Here is a 16,675-nt window from a genome sequence, read left to right as displayed (position 1 = left end):
GACTGCCTGAAACTGCTGGAAGGATGTGAGTAGCCCAGGTGTGCAGCTGGAGAGGCTTTCAGAGGATCCATCCTGGGACAAGGTCTGCTGTAAGGACCAGCTGCAAGGTCACAGGCAGCTTTTCTTGAAGCTGCGGGTGCTTTTTTCTTCCCCTGTTGGGAAGGTGTGAAAGCAGGAGAAGCAGGGAGCCCCAGCACGGCACACCCCAAACCCTCATTATTGAGAAACTCTGGTTTTATACGTAAAAACAATTGTATCCATGCTGCTAATACCAAATGAGTTAAAATACTTTGTAATGAAGAAGCAAAACAAAACCCTGAAAAGCCAGATTTTCTATGAGACCTTTTATTTTGGGTGGTTGTTTTGTACAGGCTCGAATTTGAACACCCAAGTAGGGGTTTATCCCAGCCGCTATAGGTGTAGCGTACTTGCTAGAGGCTCTGTCTGAAGTCGAGAGGGGTGAAGATGCTCCTTTCCCAACTGAGTGCTCTGAATCCTCCTCTGACGTTGTATCTCCCCACCACATAGCATCAGCCTTCAGCAGGCTTTTCTTAGGTGCCTGCGCTCTGTGCCCAAAGTCAGGAGACAGTCTAGACTTTTAGGCTTGATTTCCCTTGTTTCTGAGCACCTCAGGGGGACTAAGTCAAACCTCGGATGTGCCTGGTCAGGCTTTCTGACACAAGTTGTGATGGCAATGCAGTACGCGGGCCCTCAGCTGTCCTGCCTGCTTTGTTCATGGGGTGGCTCTGAGGCGTAACAAACAGGTATTTCTAATGTGCTTTGGGATCTTTGCCTAGATGATGCTCTAGAAATCCACGGGGTTGTTATTCACATGCAAATAGGCCTGAAATACTGTTACCTTTCCACTGAAGTGAAGGATGGGCCTAATAAAACCAAATTTAATGGAGCACTGCAGAATCAGACTCTTTCCTAAGGGCTCTGTAATATCTCACATTGTTTCATTTTCATTATGAAGAGGTATTGATCTGTTCTTTGAAGCGGGTCTGCCAGCACAGAAAGCGCAGAGCATCTTGGAGCCCAGGGAAGTTGTTCCAGTGAGCTGCTGACCTCTGCTTTAAGGGCAAAATCCTCTCCAGGCAAAAACAACGTGGAACCGTTATGTCAGTGTGCCAGAGCAGCTTCAGGCAAGTGCTCTCCTTTGGCCAGCTCAGCATGGATTTTAACCTGGGGAGGGATGCAGGCAGGTACATTTGCATGGGAAGGAGTGTTTTTCGGCTGTTCATGTCCACCTTGTGTGTGGCAGGTGGGGCTGGGAGAGGAGCACTGGTGGGATGGTCCTTCCCAAGGCTGCGTGCACCCAGCAGCCACGTCCCCGTGGCTGGACGGCGTGGGTCTGAGGGCAGTCTTGCCAGGGCTGACGTCTGCCTGCTTTGTGACTGTTTCTGTAACGTCGCAAGCAGAAATCCCAGCACCTTGCTGTGGCCGGTCTCTTTGAGCAGGAGGACACAGAGCAGCTGGAAGCTCCCTCAAAGGCACAGACTCAGCTTAGGGGTCCCAGTTCCCCATGGAGAGAGGACTAAGGAGAGGTCATGGTTTGCTTTAAGAGAAAATCCCCAACCCCTCATGGAGTAAGTTTAGGTGTGGTGATACAGATATTTATGTTCCTTCAATGCACATTTGGGGTTTTGTTTATGTTGAAAGTGCTTTTCCTTCTGTACTGTGCCCGATGCAGCCCTGCTCCTGTTTGCTAGCGGCTGCATCACAACGTGTCCTTAGTCCCAAGGACGAGTGTTTTGTTTCTGGGACCTCTGGGCCTGGCTTCCAGTGACATTGAATAGCAATCCTAACGAAGCTGCCTTTCCTACCTGCTGCTCTTACCTCTGCAGAGGGAAGGAACTTGCTCCCACATTCTTCAGGGGGGTGAAATTAGAGGGTTAATTTGTGCTGGTGATCGTGTTTAACTGCCTGTGGCTGTCACTTGCTCCCCTTGGGTGGTTCCGTGGGTCGCGTGCTCCTTGCGCCGTTGTCCCTTCTGTACACTCATTAGCAGTCTGGAGGGTATCATTAGTGGTAGGTTTTCATTTCTGAGATGCTTAGCTCTCCCTCTGGAGTTCTGCAGGGATAACACCATCTCTTCCTCTGCGTGTTGTGCTGGAAATGCAGATCACGCTGGTTTAACGAGTACCTTTCCTGCAAGACAGCTCTGTCCCTGGGCGCCTTTTGCAGCGTGTGGCAGTGAAGCTTGTGTCACTGCAGGCACGTCCTGCCGCTTGGCCGGTCAGCCTTTGGCCAGCCCTGCTGAATTAATTGTTCCCTGCCCTTCTCCCTGCAATGCGTTATCTGCAAGAGATCTGGACTTGCAGCAAAAGTTGGTGGGCTGGAAAGTTTTTCTGCGCTTAGTGCTGTTGATGTCCTGCAGATGAGCAGTCCTGCTTTCTTTCTGCAGCCCTGTGTTGTACTGAACTGCACCAGTGGCAAGGCACAGCGCAGGAGAGGATAAGGCCGTGCGTTTTGAAGCCTGAAGCCTGTTTTGGGTAGCTGTGCAAGGGAGGGATGCCCACAGCAGCTGGGAGACTGGGACTTTAAGAATTGTGCTGCTTCTGAGCAGAAAAGGGATTTCAGGTTGCCTTCATCAGGCTAGCAGCTCCACACTAAATCATTTCTTGGCAGACATGAGCTCTTGCTCTTATAATTTTTGTAGCTGTAATGGAGCCTCGTTCACTTACACCAGCTGCTGCTCAGTGCACAATTCCTGTCCCCCGTCCTTCTCCCTTCATGGCTATTGCCTCTGCACAAGGCAGCTAGTCAGGGGAGGGAATTTGCAGATAGCTTAAGTCTTTTGAGCCAGCTGGCACAAGACTCTCATTACTGTCACCCAAACAGCATGGCAAAGCAGCACGGTGTGGGGCTGGACACTGCTCCCAGCACCGCTGCTCCTGACCTGGCCAGCCGCTTCCCCTCCGTGCCCACCTCCTTCCCATCCCAGTTTGTCATTACTTAGATCGTGTGCCAGGTTTGCAGAAGCTCCTGCAAACCCTGGGCTGGGCAGCCGTGGCTCCTCTACCCCGTAAGGAACGTGGGCTTGTTTTCTCCTCCGAGCAGCCGAGGTCAGAGACTGTCACCGTCCCTAACGCTCACGTCAAGCACGTGCATGTTCTGGTCTGGGAGGTGCAAATGTTTGTTGACCCTAGTGTTTGATGGCTTTGATTTTTGCAAAGGATGTGTTTCTTATTTCTTTGTTCAACATTCACGTTGCTCCTGTGCCGAACAGCCAGCAGTGCCCAGACCCGCTGGGTGCCAGGCGGAGACGGGCACTGAGCAAACACGGAGCATCTGGCCAATGGCCCGCGTGTTTCCTCTGCTTTTATTAGATTGCGCAAAGGCAGGGAATGGGTTTTACAAGATAAATAGTTATTTGATGTGGGAATTGGTTTGTGGTTTGGTTTTGGGTTTTTTACTTTCCTATACGGAAGGAATAATAAAAAGCCTGGAGTACCTGCCTGCCTGGAGTAACTCCCTCAGTTTGCACAGACTTAGCTCCAGGGATGTACTTGTATGGCCCATGTATATTTGTGTCCTGTATTTTTTTTAGAGGCATTGGGCACCAGCCCTGTGGTATCAGACAGGATACCAGACACCTGCATAAAAGGCAGCTCATCATCTCCTGAAGGGAAACTTCACTCCCCCCCTCACTTTTTTCTCCTCTCCCTATATTACCATAATGAAATGTCAGCTTGCCACCAGCTTTGCTGTGGAGCAGATGTCTCCTCGTAATTACTGTTGTTGCAGGGTTTTCAGTGTTTATCCTGACTGTCTAGCCAGGCTGTTACAGCATTAACTGGCTCACATCAGTGTGGCCACACACTTGCTGCACATCTGGAAAAGGATGTAAGTACCGGTGCTCTCCAGCAAGGTTTTGTCTGCTGGGTCTCCAGATCAGCTCTTTAACGTGCCAAGGACAGCATCCCCCGGTGGTGCTTTAAACTAAGGAGAGGTCCTTGCAGAAAAAGTATCTGCAAGTGTGATTTCCCCTCCCTGGACACAGCCTGCTGGAAAGTTGGGTCGAAAAGAGCAGAACAGTTACGTGAAGTTTGTTCTTTCTTGGTCCTAAAACACAAGCTGAGATGCTCCGGAGGGCAGGGTGCGTTTGTAACAATGTGTTGACCAGGTTTGTAAAGCAGGAAAGGGTTAGACCAGCATTTTCCTCCACCCAATTGCATATTTCCTAGGAGATATGAAAAGTGCTTATGGGGAGGTATATAAACAAGCACGGTCCATTTGCAAGAAGGAAATGTGAAAATGGTGGTTGGGGCCAGGGGCGGAGGGAGGCTGAGGGGTCCTGGTCCCCTGAGAGGGGCAGTTAAGACTTAGAGGATTTCCTCTCCTGTTCAGTAAAGTCTCTTGGGTTTTCTATACTTCTGCCTTTGGGGTCAATTCATGTTCTGAAAGTTGCTTTTTTGATTTTTAAATTTGTGTTCAGAGTTCCTGAGAAGTCAGCCACTTTCCTACAACTCCTTGCTGCTGCTTCACTCAGTGGCCCAGAAGGGGCTTTCTTGCAGCTGCAATATTGCTTCCCAGATCGCTTGTAACAAGAGGGATTTTTTTGTTGCTGTTTTCAGTGTGTCTCAGCCTCCAAACTCTTTGCAAGGGTTTCTTTCATTTTGGATGTATGAGCAGTTCAGCTGGTGCCCATGGTTGGCCTCATGGAGCCAGGGCAGAGCTGGAGTCTTTGCTGCAGCCTCGTGGAGCAAAGGGCTGTGTGTAGGGAGAGCCTTCGCTCTGAAGGGCTCCGTGGCAGAGGTTTGGCCACAGCTCTGGGTGTGAGAGTGGTCAGAGTAGCTGGCAGCTTTGTGTGGTGATAGGGATTTGGGGTGATGTGAAACAAGTCAAGGTTGTTTTGCTATTTGTGGGCTCCATTGCAAAGCATGGCTAGAGAGAGAGCGCCTTATTGTCAGTGCTGGCACCAACCAGCTGGTGATTCACTGCTCCATGGTCAGAGGCATCTTCTGAGTTGGAAATATCCATTGATTTCTGAGCTGTTGGCTGGACTTGGTGCTCAGCTACTAGTTGTCTAAATATCTCCTCTGGGCTTGCTTCATTCTGCCTGTGGTTCTGCCTAACCAAATTAACAATTAACTTCTTTATTTGGATCCCATAAACCTTTAATATAGCAAGCTGCCCAATCAATCAGCTGGTCTGATAAGGCCAAGCAAATCTGCAGGCCGTGAGTGATTTCCTTCTCTGACAGCTCAGCTCGGTCCCGCTGGTTGGGCTGTTTCTGGGTTCATGTCCGTTCTTTGTGTAATTACTGGTGACAGATGTATTTGAGTGTTGTGCCCCGTACATCCCAGCGAGGCACCGAAAAGGAACGGCTGTAGGAAATGGCACTTCCACTACATTATATTGCGAATCCAGCAGCAGCCTTGAGTGGAGTGCCTGAGCTTACACCTTTATTTCCATCCTCCTGGAAAGGTTTCCCCTGGGTGTGTTGGCTGTCGTGACAAACCATGCTGCTGTTTATGGGTTTTTTTTAGTACACTACCAGAAGATCATTCACCGGGACATCAAGCCTTCCAACTTACTCTTAGGAGATGATGGACACGTCAAAATTGCTGATTTTGGAGTCAGCAATCAGTTTGAAGGGAATGATGCCCAGCTTTCCAGCACGGCAGGGACACCAGCCTTCATGGCCCCAGAGGCCATTTCAGACACTGGCAAAAGTTTCAGTGGAAAGGTAGGTCTTTGCTCACAGTCTTCTGGGACCCCCAGGCATGGCACAAAGGGCAGCACCACACTTGCATCCTTTGCGTGTTGCCCACCCAGGGTTTATGGTGCAGGTTGGGGTGGTTGTTAAGTAAAACTGCAGCTCTGGTTCTGTGTTCAGTCCACGCAAAACTCACATTGGTTGTTCTGTGCAGCAGGCAGACTTTGCTGTGGATCCCTGCCCAGAGAGGAGCCATGTTAGAGCCCTTTCCCTGCCCAAACGGAAAGGAGGAAACTCTTGATTCCCTTCCAAAATAATCAAGAGGCACTGGGGGCTGCTGAGCACCAAGGTTATATCTTGATCCACTGATAGTGAGAGGCACTGCTGAGCGTTGCAATGCAGACATGGGGATAGGGTCTAATGGGGGGTTTGTGCCTGGAAGAAGACTTTTGAGATTCAGCCTTGAGTGGTGTCATCTCCTTTAAGAAGAAGGGTCTGCTTGCTGGTCACTGCACTCCACAGCAAGGACAAGGGAGGCAATGTCTGGCCCAGCACAGTCCTCATTCCCCAGGCACACTACAGATGCCTTTTAGGAGCCCAATTTCAGAGACTCTGCACAGCAAAATAGAAAATGTTAAATGTTAAATAGAAAATAAACATACAAATAATGTTCTATGAATCAGTGGGAAAATCCAGCTCATTCAGATCGTCTCTGTGTTGCATCTCATTTATTGCCTGCCCATGCTTTCTTTCAGGCACTTGACATATGGGCCATGGGAATTACCCTGTACTGCTTTGTTTACGGGAAGGTAAGCTGGCTTTCGGATGCTGGAGCCCTGATGGCAGAGTCTGCCTGCCTGGCTTTTGACTCATTCCTTTCCAAATAAAGGCAAATATTAGAAACAAAGACCTGCCTTCTGCAAGCTCCAGTTTTCCCAGATCACCCTGCAGATGGGAAGGGGCTGACGTTGTGATCTGTGGAAAGGACAGTTTCTAGAGTTGGCCCCTGTACTCAGGGCAGTTGTTCATGCTACAAACCCAGAGCAGCATCAGTAGCACCAACAACGGTATTACCTATCTTATATTTCATAATTCAATCTGGTCAGGCAGGCTGAGACAGGGCCCACCAGCAGCCCACAGCCCACTAAAACAAGCATACCTGCTCCTTCAGTGTTGATGCAGGTGTTCATAGGGCCTGTGAACATGCTGCTCCTGCATCCCGCACAGCATTCACCACAGCTCAGTTAACCGCCTGCCAGTCCTGCCTGCCCTGCTAGGCAGGAAGAGCCAGACTCTAGGTCTAAATTAATCCAGTGTAACAAGTTGTGCTGGAGAAAAATATGCTTTGAATCCATATATTTGAATTTACAGCGGAAAACCAGGTGTTTTAATAGTAATACCTAGCTCCAAATGATGCTTGTCACAGAGACACCTCAAAGCAGTGATACAAGCCAGGCGATATCAGTGTATCCATTTTGTGGGTAGAAAAAGTGGAGCAGAGAAAGGGAAAATGAGTAGTTCATGGTCGCCTGGTAGGCTGGATAGGGGGAGGTATCCCAATCCAGTTATGTATTCCCTAGATCCCTCTGCTGTTCTGCATTTATTTTTTAGTAAGGAACAAATTAATTTATAGTGTGTGAGGAGATTTTATTTATTTCCATCTCTGCGTCAAATTGAGAGAGCGCCAACAGAGAGTGCACTTCTGTTACGTGAATGACAAACGCCCAAGCGGTGCCAGGATCTGACAACTGGAAAATCTTTTGTTTGTTTTACAGTGCCCTTTTATAGATGAATATATTCTGGGTCTTCATAACAGGATCAAGAACAAGCCTGTAGAGTTCCCAGAAGAGTAAGTAAACTTTACTCAGCTACTGTAAAATAAAGTTCAGTTTTCAGCATTATCCACTGTGCAGCGTAAGTGCCGGTAGGTCACCAGGGAGGGACGGACAAGGGCAGGCGAGGTGCTTTGCGTTCTCCTGGGTCCTTCAGCGTGGGTTTTGTGCCAGATGTTGTCGAAGCATTGCAGCTGCCTCTGCCGTTCCTGTGTCCACGTTGTGCAGACAGGGACTAAAGGAAATGGCTCGTGAAATCTTTGGAAGCGGAGGGGTTTCGCTATGGGTCTAGGGAGTTCTGCCCCAGCCACTTGGCCCTGGAGGTGCTGGAAGCACGGTTTGGTTGGGATTTTGTGTTTCTCCCATGTGTAGCCACCAGAATGATTCAATGTACTAGTTTTCAAAAGCAATGTGGTTTCTAGACCTCAGTCTCAATCTAAGTAAACACATGCTGCTTCCATGGACTTAACCTTGGAGCTGGGGGAGGTGTCTGATGGAAGGAGGCTTGTCCTGAGATACACAACCACAGCTTGGTGCATCCCCACTCCTCTGCCTTCTCCAACACACTCCAGGAAAACATGGGTTTGTCTTGCGTGCTGGCAGACTGGGGCTAGTTACAAAAAATACAGTAATTAATTTATGCATTTGATATCGAGAGGCTGCCCCCCGCCCTGCTTTGGTCAGTGGAAGAAACACAAGTTGGCCACCATCAGAGCTGCGTGGTGGAGACTACTGGGCTGTGTTAGGTGGGATGGCCAGCTGCACAGTCACAGTGTGTCCTCTAACCCACCCAAGTGCACTCAGCAGTGCAGGGAGGCAAGCCAAAGCCACTCATGTGCCACTTGAGCAGTGGGAAGTTCAGTGTCGAGGCACTGAGCGATGAGTGTTTGTGGTCTTCTCAGATGAGCCTGGCAGGAGATGGTTACACTCAATGTGTGCCTGGTTGCTGCCACTGAGCCACAATGCCTTTCCCTTCATGTATTGGGCACTCCTCGGCGTTTCCTCCATCTTCAGGCCTCTGGTGACTTTCTGTTGGTGATTAATTTGTTTCTCCTGGTTGCTATCAGGTGAAGTAGCCAAACCTGGACTCTTTATTTGCCTTCCCAAATCAGCACAGTAGTCAGGCAAAGAATTTTTTACCTTCTTGACCCAATTGCTCATTCTAATAAAAACATGGAGATCAGACGACTTGATTTAAAACAAGCATGAAGAAATTAAACTCTAATGAAGGGCACATCTGGTATTAGAGAGGAAGGGAGGGATGTTGTCAGGCAGCCTGCGATACGTGCCTGTATCCACCGTTACCTGAATTTTTTGCAAGACGCTCACTGAATTTTTAGACACTGACAGTGAAGGGCTGGGCCTCTGCCTTGGCAGTCCCAGGCTTCCTTCTGAGACTGCAGAAAGCAGTGGGTACTCAGACTGTCCTGTTTTAGACATCTGCTTTAGATGGGATGACGCATGCCCCAGGCTCCACAGGCTGTATGAATTACCCCTCCATTGACCACAAAGCACAGCCACTGCAGGTAGCTCAGATGGAGCCATCTCCGCTCAAGCTGGTAGAGCCCACACCGAGGACTGAGGTATCCACCTCCCAGGAACCTGCGGCCACAAGGTCAGGCCACTTGTTAGATGGCAACCATGGGCCCCAGTCGTGGGTATGGAGCAATGCTGGCAAGCCAGCCCTGTGCCCTTGGTGAGGTTTTACAGCTAACCACACTTCAGGCATTAAGAGCACGAAGGCTGGTCATGCCACACTGCTGTGTTCCCACCGGTTGCTCTGCAGTCGGGGCAGGACTTTACGGCACTGCAGCAACAAAAAAAAAAACCAGTTTATGTTTCCCTGGCAGTCTTCTCTCTGCTTGCTTGGGTCCTGGCAAAATGCCTGTCCTCTCTCAGCCATCACATATTTGGGTTAGCAGGCAGCTTACAAGAGACTGTTCCCATCTGTCTCTGCAGTAAGTTATTAACATTTAATGGGCTAACGGGGTTGTGCTAAGAACCATTTCTTCATTCAGGCGCTTTCTTCAGCGATAATTCAGCTGCGTGATTTATTTGGGTTTTTCAGTGACCTGCTCTCCCAGTCTAAATAAAACTGCACCCCCTGTTAGGTTGCTGGAGGAGCAGAGAGTTACTGGGTATTGGCGGCTGTCTAAGCTACATCTATTTGTTAGATAAAGGCAGTAACAGAGACACACATAAAGCTGGAATTTGCTGGACTGGATCCACCCTGACCTCCCACAGAATTAGCACCTCGCTACAGTTAGGAATATTTTGATTTCAATTTATTTCACCATGGCTACAAAAGACACGTTCCTGTTTGCAGACAGTCCATGGAAACTCATTGCCTGTTTCCTGACAACCTTTAGGGCAGAGATGGAGCTGACTGTGCCGGCGTCATTGTCCCGTCCCTTCCCTTAGAGACGCTGGGATAAATATTTATCGCTCTGGAGTTCTCATTCATGTCAATGAGTCCTTGGAATGACACAAGGTAAATGGGGTTAGCTCACACTCTGATCATCCTGGCATGACTAAAAAGCAAGCTGGAGAAGTTTCTGTCCAGACACATTTTAAGAGAGCCAGAAGCTCTGCGTAGTTCCTCCTGGTGAAGAGCTGAAGTCCAGGACAATGTTCTCTGACCTGCAGGCACCCTGTAAAATGATCTATGGTGCTGGCAGCCCTCCCAGGTGGGTGCTGAGCTCTGATGGTTGGCATTTCCCTGAGAGCTGTTACAGGACTATGACTGTAAGAACTTCCAGATAGCGCAGGCTTTTCAGATGAGAAATGCCATGGGGTACAGCATGCACCCTGTCAGGATGGAGAGGAGGAAAAACAGACAGACTGATGGGATCTGTTACCTGGCCATAGCCCACGTGACACTCTGTGATCCTCTTTACAGCGCTTTTCCTTATGACATTAATCCTGGGTTGCACAGAAATCAGTCTGGTGCCCAGAAATGTTAGGTGATGATATATTCTATTTCTTGTATTTTAAATAAAGCTGTTGCCAGTTTGGCACAGATCTGATGTTAAATATTTCAAAAACACCATCTCACCTGCATCTCAGTGTGGTACTCCTGGAGGAGTCTGTTTATTCCGACCCCCTAAATGCACTGTCACTCCCCATAGCTGTTCCTTCGTGCCTGGAGCTCATCTCAGGAGCAGCACCGTTCTTCCCGTTCCCACCTCAATTGTCACCCGCAGTGCAGCCTAGGGAGTGGGAGGTCTCTGAGGACTCATCCTGCCCTTCCCCTTGTCTGGGCCGTCTTGCCTGTGTACTGCAGACCCTTGGTGCAACTCTGAAAGTGTTCAGACCTTAAACTGAACCCACTTTCTGCCCGTTCCCACTGAACAAGCAGTGTTTCCTTGTGGTTCGTTGTTAAAGATCCTATAACCAAAGTCCACATGAAGTATTCATAAATTATTAAACAGCAGCTCTGTTTTCATCAGACTATAACAGCCCTTACTGTGATGTGGTCTTCATTTAGGTTTATGATAGTTTATTCCCTGCTCTGCTTGCGGGGGGTGCAGAGGAGGTGGGCACAGCGCCTGGTTCTCATCAGTGTTTTCAATGTGAAATCCAGCCCTGCTGGGGAGTGACATTTTATGCTGCCAAATCCCATCTCCATGCAGAAACGCAGCTCCTCAGAAGTCGTTTGTGATACAGACTTCCAACTGCCATACGCTGGCATTTTATTTTGGTAGCACTTTGATCATACATATCAAGTGTGTTTTAAAGACACTGCCTGCATCATTAGCAACAGAAGTCATTGAAGCATTTGGACTAGAGGGACAGACTGCAGGACCAAGAGCTCTGTGTGAATAGGGTGGCTTCTGGGTTCAGGCAGATGCATTTGTCTTTTAGTCATGTCTGTTCCCTCCCTGCTTTTGTTACCCCAAGGCTGAGCTGTACAGGTAGGAAATACCGAGTTCCCAAACTGGCTGCCATCAGTGTTCATGGAAGCAATTTAATGAACACAACCTGTAAGCTTAGCTGGGAACTTGAATGTCAAATGGGGATGTTTCTTCCAGCATGTGGTTGCTCATGATGCAAGTTCTGCATATCAAGTTGTGCCCTTCTTGTATCATAGAGCCCAGCTCCAGTTCTGCCCTCGATAACATGTGGTTGCCCAGAATCTGTCCTCTGAACTTCCCCTATAATGTGGTGTCTTCAAAAATGTCCTGAGATCCATTCACCTGATCCCTCGAGCTGCATTTTGAGAGTGTGTAGCTGCGTTAGTGGGCAGAACAGGATAATCAAACCCCGTAGCAGTGATGCCTGAGAAGGAACCAAGCCAACTAGACTTTCCTTTCATAAACTGGGTTTGCAGAGAAAATATCTTCTCAGCAAAGCAAATTCTGTACCAAGTCACTGCAGTAAGGACTGTGCATGCCTTGAGCACTTACAATTCCTCTCTTAACTGTATACTGCTATTTTCTTTACTCAGAGCACACATAAGTGAAGAGCTCAAGGAACTGATCCTGCGCATGCTCAATAAAAATCCAGAAACAAGGATAACAGTCCCTGAAATTAAGGTAATTTGGACATTGATATTATAGTCTTTTGTCTATAGTCTGATTTTGTTGTTCCTTTGGTACCTTGTAATGAGGCAGAGCTGTTCCCCATGTTTGTTTTGGGAGCTTGCTCTGGCACGCCGCCTCGGAAAGGGAGAGTGCTCATTTTGCAGCGTGTGACAGCTCTGTTGCTGCTGCTTGCTTGGGGAATATTGACAAAAGCTTTCTTGTTTACTTATTTAAATTAAAATTACTCAAAAGCTGGCTGATCCTCAGCAAATCCCTGGGAGAATCAACATTGTCATGGGGACTGCTAGCTGCAGAGCCTGTGCTGTCAGTGTTGGACCTGTGTTACAGGGGCTGAAAGTGTGTTCCTTCTCTGGTGCTCGTGTGGTCAATGGCCTCAAGGCAGCACATTTGTTTCTCTCAGCTTTACTTGGGGGATGCTTATGAACACAGAGAACAACTAGGACTGGTAGAGCACAATGCTTCACACAGTTTGGCTTCATTCTGGTTTTGCTTGGGCTTTCTGTCCTCTTGTCACCCCTCACTGAGGCCTCAGACCTGCCGGAGCCTCTCAAGATTTCCAGAGATCCATCAGCATCCTCTGTGGGGCACACAACTCTTCTCTGTTTGTCTCAGGCCAACACCAGAACATATGCCACCAAAGTTGACAGTAGGAAGGTTGAACTTTGAGAAGAAATGTGATGTCGCTTCCCTCCATACCGAGGAGGCCACAGCCAGAGATGGTGGGAAGTGCTTTGGAGCTGTATTAAGTGATTTCACTTGGCAGCTCTTGCATCAATATTCAGATCCAAGTACTCCATTTTAAGCATCTAAACCCTTGTTTGTTCAGATGCATAAATAATCTTGATTCTCCCAGGTAACGAGCACGCATAACCCTACATGAAATGTGTGCATAGAGAAAAAGATGAAAAGGCTCTGGATAACTCAGACTTTCAAAGCGTTTCAAACTTGATTCAGAGGGTTCCTCCAAGATGCCGGTCGGTGGCAGTGGGTGCGACAGCACTGGGCGTTAGGGGATGCCATCTGTCCAGGCACCAGATTGCAGCGATTTCCGAGGGAGCTGGTTGAGATGCATCACTGGAAGTGGAAAATGGAGCAGGACCGACAGCTTATCCCTGTAATCAGTCCTGTGCCCCCGTTTCTCTCATCACCAACATCACAGCGCTCTGCTGTAGAAGTGAGAGCTACAGCTGTCTCTGTGTTCCTCCCCGTGCAGGTGCATCCGTGGCTAACCAAGGGTGGCGAGGAGCCCCTGCCGCTGGAGGAAGAGCACTGTACTGTGGTGGAGGTGACAGAGGAGGAGGTGAAGAACTCGGTGAAGACGATTCCGAGTTTGCCAGCTGTGGTATGTATAAACCACAACCGCATCCTCTGCATGGGTCAAGAGCGTGGTACTTTGCTGAGGCTTTCAGCTGGTGAAGGAGGTTTGGAGAGAGTACATGTGTGCTCCTGGCATGAAGAGCTTGGCCTTTCAACCCAGTATGAACTTTTTGGGTCTCTGAGTACTGCAGCAGCCTGACTCTGGAGGGCCTGACCATGTGAGCAGTCCTGTTTGTATCTGTCTGGCTGCTCTCATAAGAGCTGTAGGTCACACCCTCAAAGTGTCTGGCATCAGACATCCCAGAACACCAGAATCATCCCAAGTGTGTTTTATTTCATTAATCTAGAGGTTGCAAGACACCTCATTTTGACCCTCAAAATGAAGGCTCCAAACCTGGAGGTGGCCTGGCCAGAGAAGCAGGGAGAAGACATCTGCCACAGAGTATATAGCTGGCATTTGCCTGCCAGACTTGGGGGACCACACGTGGGTGTTGAGGGCTCTCTCGGCAGTTTGTGTGTAGCCAGCTGGAGGTCTGCTATGGGCAATTACTACAATGCAGGTGCCTTTGGGGGGTTGCCCATGGGGAGAGAGGTGCTGAGCACAACGAGGACCCGTTTTCACAGCTCTTGTGGTGTGATGTTTAGACACTTGCCCCAACAGCCAGCTGAGGGAGTGAAAACCATTCTTTCCTTTGATAGCAGGACCTTTGCCTTTGAACCCAGCACTCTGCAGGCAGTAGTGCCTGCCTGGCAGGATGTCCCAGGAGAGCCTTTGGTGCCTCCTTCTCATGGGCTTGGACCACCACAAGCAGCAGGCAGTGGTCAACAGCATCTGCTTCACCTTTTGCCAGCAATGGTGTGCATCCCGGGGTCTGAGCTCACTGCCCGAGGGAGTGGCGTTGTCACTGCCTGGAAGTCAAATAGCTGTTCTGTGGGTTCCTTTAGTTTGTGCTCCAGCCGTAATGCTGTTAAATGTCTGTTGAATTTTTAAAGAAGCTGTTATTAGACTCCTTTGAGCTAGCTCCAAGGAGTCAGCCGGTCCTGCTGTTCTCACTGGTCTGTTTTTCTTCCTCAAAGATCCTAGTGAAGGCTATGCTAAGAAAACGCTCCTTCGGAAATCCATTCGACGCTCAGTCGAGGCGGGAGGAGAGGTCCATGTCTGCTCCAGGGAACTTACTGATGTACGTATGTACAGCCTCGCCTGCTCTGCTGCACGAGCAAAGGTCTGTGGGGAGGATGAAGGAAGCAGTTTGCAAATATTTTCTGTAGCATTTAAGGACAAAGCTCCCTTCTAAATCAAACACTGAAGATAAAATCTACCTCAGATCCTCTAGGATTAAAATACAATGTATTAAAGCAGCCTAAAAACACTTTTTATAGATGCAGTTCTCTCTGTAGGATAGGTTTGGCCTAAACACATGTAAGGTGTTAAACTTGGGTCTGGTTTTTAGCCTATTAGTTTATGATATGCTGTGATCAAAGATCCATTAGAGATTGGTGAACTAAAATCAGTGTAATTAGAATCTAGTCTAGATATGTATTGGAGGGTTTCATTCTTCTCTCCTTTTCACGGACAACAGAAAAGGTGCTAGATGAGCAGTTTTCATGTTTTATAAGCTCAAAATGAGGTGACGTGGTTTGTCTGTGGTCTGAGGCCTGAGTCTGGGCAGAGACACTACGGAGACACATGGGCAGACAGCGGAGAACACTTTGACATTGCTTTTTCATTTGAGAAAACATACAGTATTTTTTCATACTGCCAGTTATGAAATAGTGGAACACATTGCAATGGGATATTTTGGAGGCTGGATTTAAATGGCTATATTGGAATTAAAAAGGGAATAGACAGATTAATGACTATTAGATTCATCAACAATTTTTAAACACAATGGTCTGGATGTATGGGGAGGATTCCTCTATCCTTTACTTGGTTCTTACTCTTTCTCCCTCATTTTGGTTACTGATCCCTTTCAGAGCCAGGATTCTGGGCCGTTAGTCCAGTAAGTAACAGCTAGATCGTTAGCCTGACCTGGGACAATTATTTTCATATTCTCACCCCACAGGGATCTGTAAGGCTGTGGTTCACATCAAAGCTGTGTTGTCCCAAAATGATCCTTTTCCACCCAAAATCCCTGTGCCATGCCTAGCAGACTCCCAACAGAGTGTGCTAAGAGTCTCGCTGCACCTTTGACAATGCAAATAGAGGACTGACTGACTCTCACGGGTGTGTGGGGATTTAAGGGCTCAGCTCAATTAAGGATGATAATGCTTTAGGGCCCAACTGTGTATTGGAGACTTCAGCAAAGGCTTTGCCTTTGAGTCCAGGACCAGTTAATATTAGACACCAGTTTAACACTTAAACACCCCCCACACGAGTGCTGCTGTGGGGACGTATCTGACGAGCGTGGCAGTCATGGCTCCTTTGCCAGCTTAGCACAAGAGCTTTGTCCTCATTTGTTTCCCCTGGCTTATTGCCTTCCACATTAGTTATTGCTAATTTGACATGCGTTCCTGCCCATATCTTCACTATCATTCCTGGTCACTGCATTGCATTGCTCTGAGATGGGGAAACTTTTACGAAATTTGAAGAAAAAATGTATTGTCTGCTTCACACTGCCCAGGACAGCTAATGCAGAGCAAGGCAGGATTTCTTCTTTTCAAACCCTGCCTGAAGTGATATTTCAAGGCGGTCTCTTCTTCTAGTACCCTGAGCCTGTTTCCAAAAGGCACCTGTTCCCTTCCACCTTCATTTGAGATACTTGAAAGCCCATGCCACGAACTAACCAGCTGGTGGGAAAATGTCTTGAGCTGTGATGCTGTGGCTGGTTCCCGCCTGGAGCCGGGTGCTTTATTATCTGCTCAGAACAAGTAAAGTTCATTTGATCTAGTGTAGCTGTGAAGTTTCTGATTAGCCACACTATCAGTGTCTAATCCCTTTTTAAATCTTTTTAGGCCTTCAAGATGAGCTGTAAGCCTCCACTTTTACTTTTGTCTCCTTTCCAAAGCTGCTAGTCAAATTCTTCTCAGCTTACACAAAACCAGCATCTTGCCCTGTCTCTACTCATTTCAGCCCCATGTTTGCATTCGGGCTCCTTGGACAGGACTCTGCTAAAAGGTTTTTGAAAACCATGTATAATTTCCACTGTTGTGCTGCTGTGTCCAGTGCCCTTGGTTTACAAAAACAGGTCAGGGATGGAGCTGCAGCCGTGCTGGGCTGGCTTCTGCCCAGCAGTGTAAGTGCTGAGAAATGTCCAAAAAGAATGTGAATGGTTTTTGAATGTGCCAGTTCTCCACTGCATTAACCCCTGCACTTAATT

General features: G+C 48.3%; 1 protein-coding gene across 1 annotated transcript in view; it reads left to right on the top strand.

Moving 5' to 3' along the window:
* Positions 1–16,675, top strand: part of CAMKK1 (calcium/calmodulin dependent protein kinase kinase 1) — a 95,187-nt gene that overhangs the window by 71,373 nt on the left and 7,139 nt on the right. The window contains exons 10-15 of the mRNA XM_068415450.1: positions 5,496–5,695; positions 6,421–6,474; positions 7,441–7,514; positions 11,945–12,032; positions 13,255–13,383; positions 14,436–14,539. Coding sequence (XP_068271551.1) covers positions 5,496–5,695; positions 6,421–6,474; positions 7,441–7,514; positions 11,945–12,032; positions 13,255–13,383; positions 14,436–14,539 — 649 coding nt within the window. The remainder of the gene's footprint in view (positions 1–5,495; positions 5,696–6,420; positions 6,475–7,440; positions 7,515–11,944; positions 12,033–13,254; positions 13,384–14,435; positions 14,540–16,675) is intronic.

The sequence above is a fragment of the Nyctibius grandis genome, chromosome 18 (assembly GCF_013368605.1).
Source record: "Nyctibius grandis isolate bNycGra1 chromosome 18, bNycGra1.pri, whole genome shotgun sequence".
In the NCBI taxonomy this organism is placed as follows: domain Eukaryota; kingdom Metazoa; phylum Chordata; class Aves; order Nyctibiiformes; family Nyctibiidae; genus Nyctibius; species Nyctibius grandis.
Note: the sequence above shows the minus strand (reverse complement) of the source record. Positions and strands in the feature narration are given on the sequence as shown.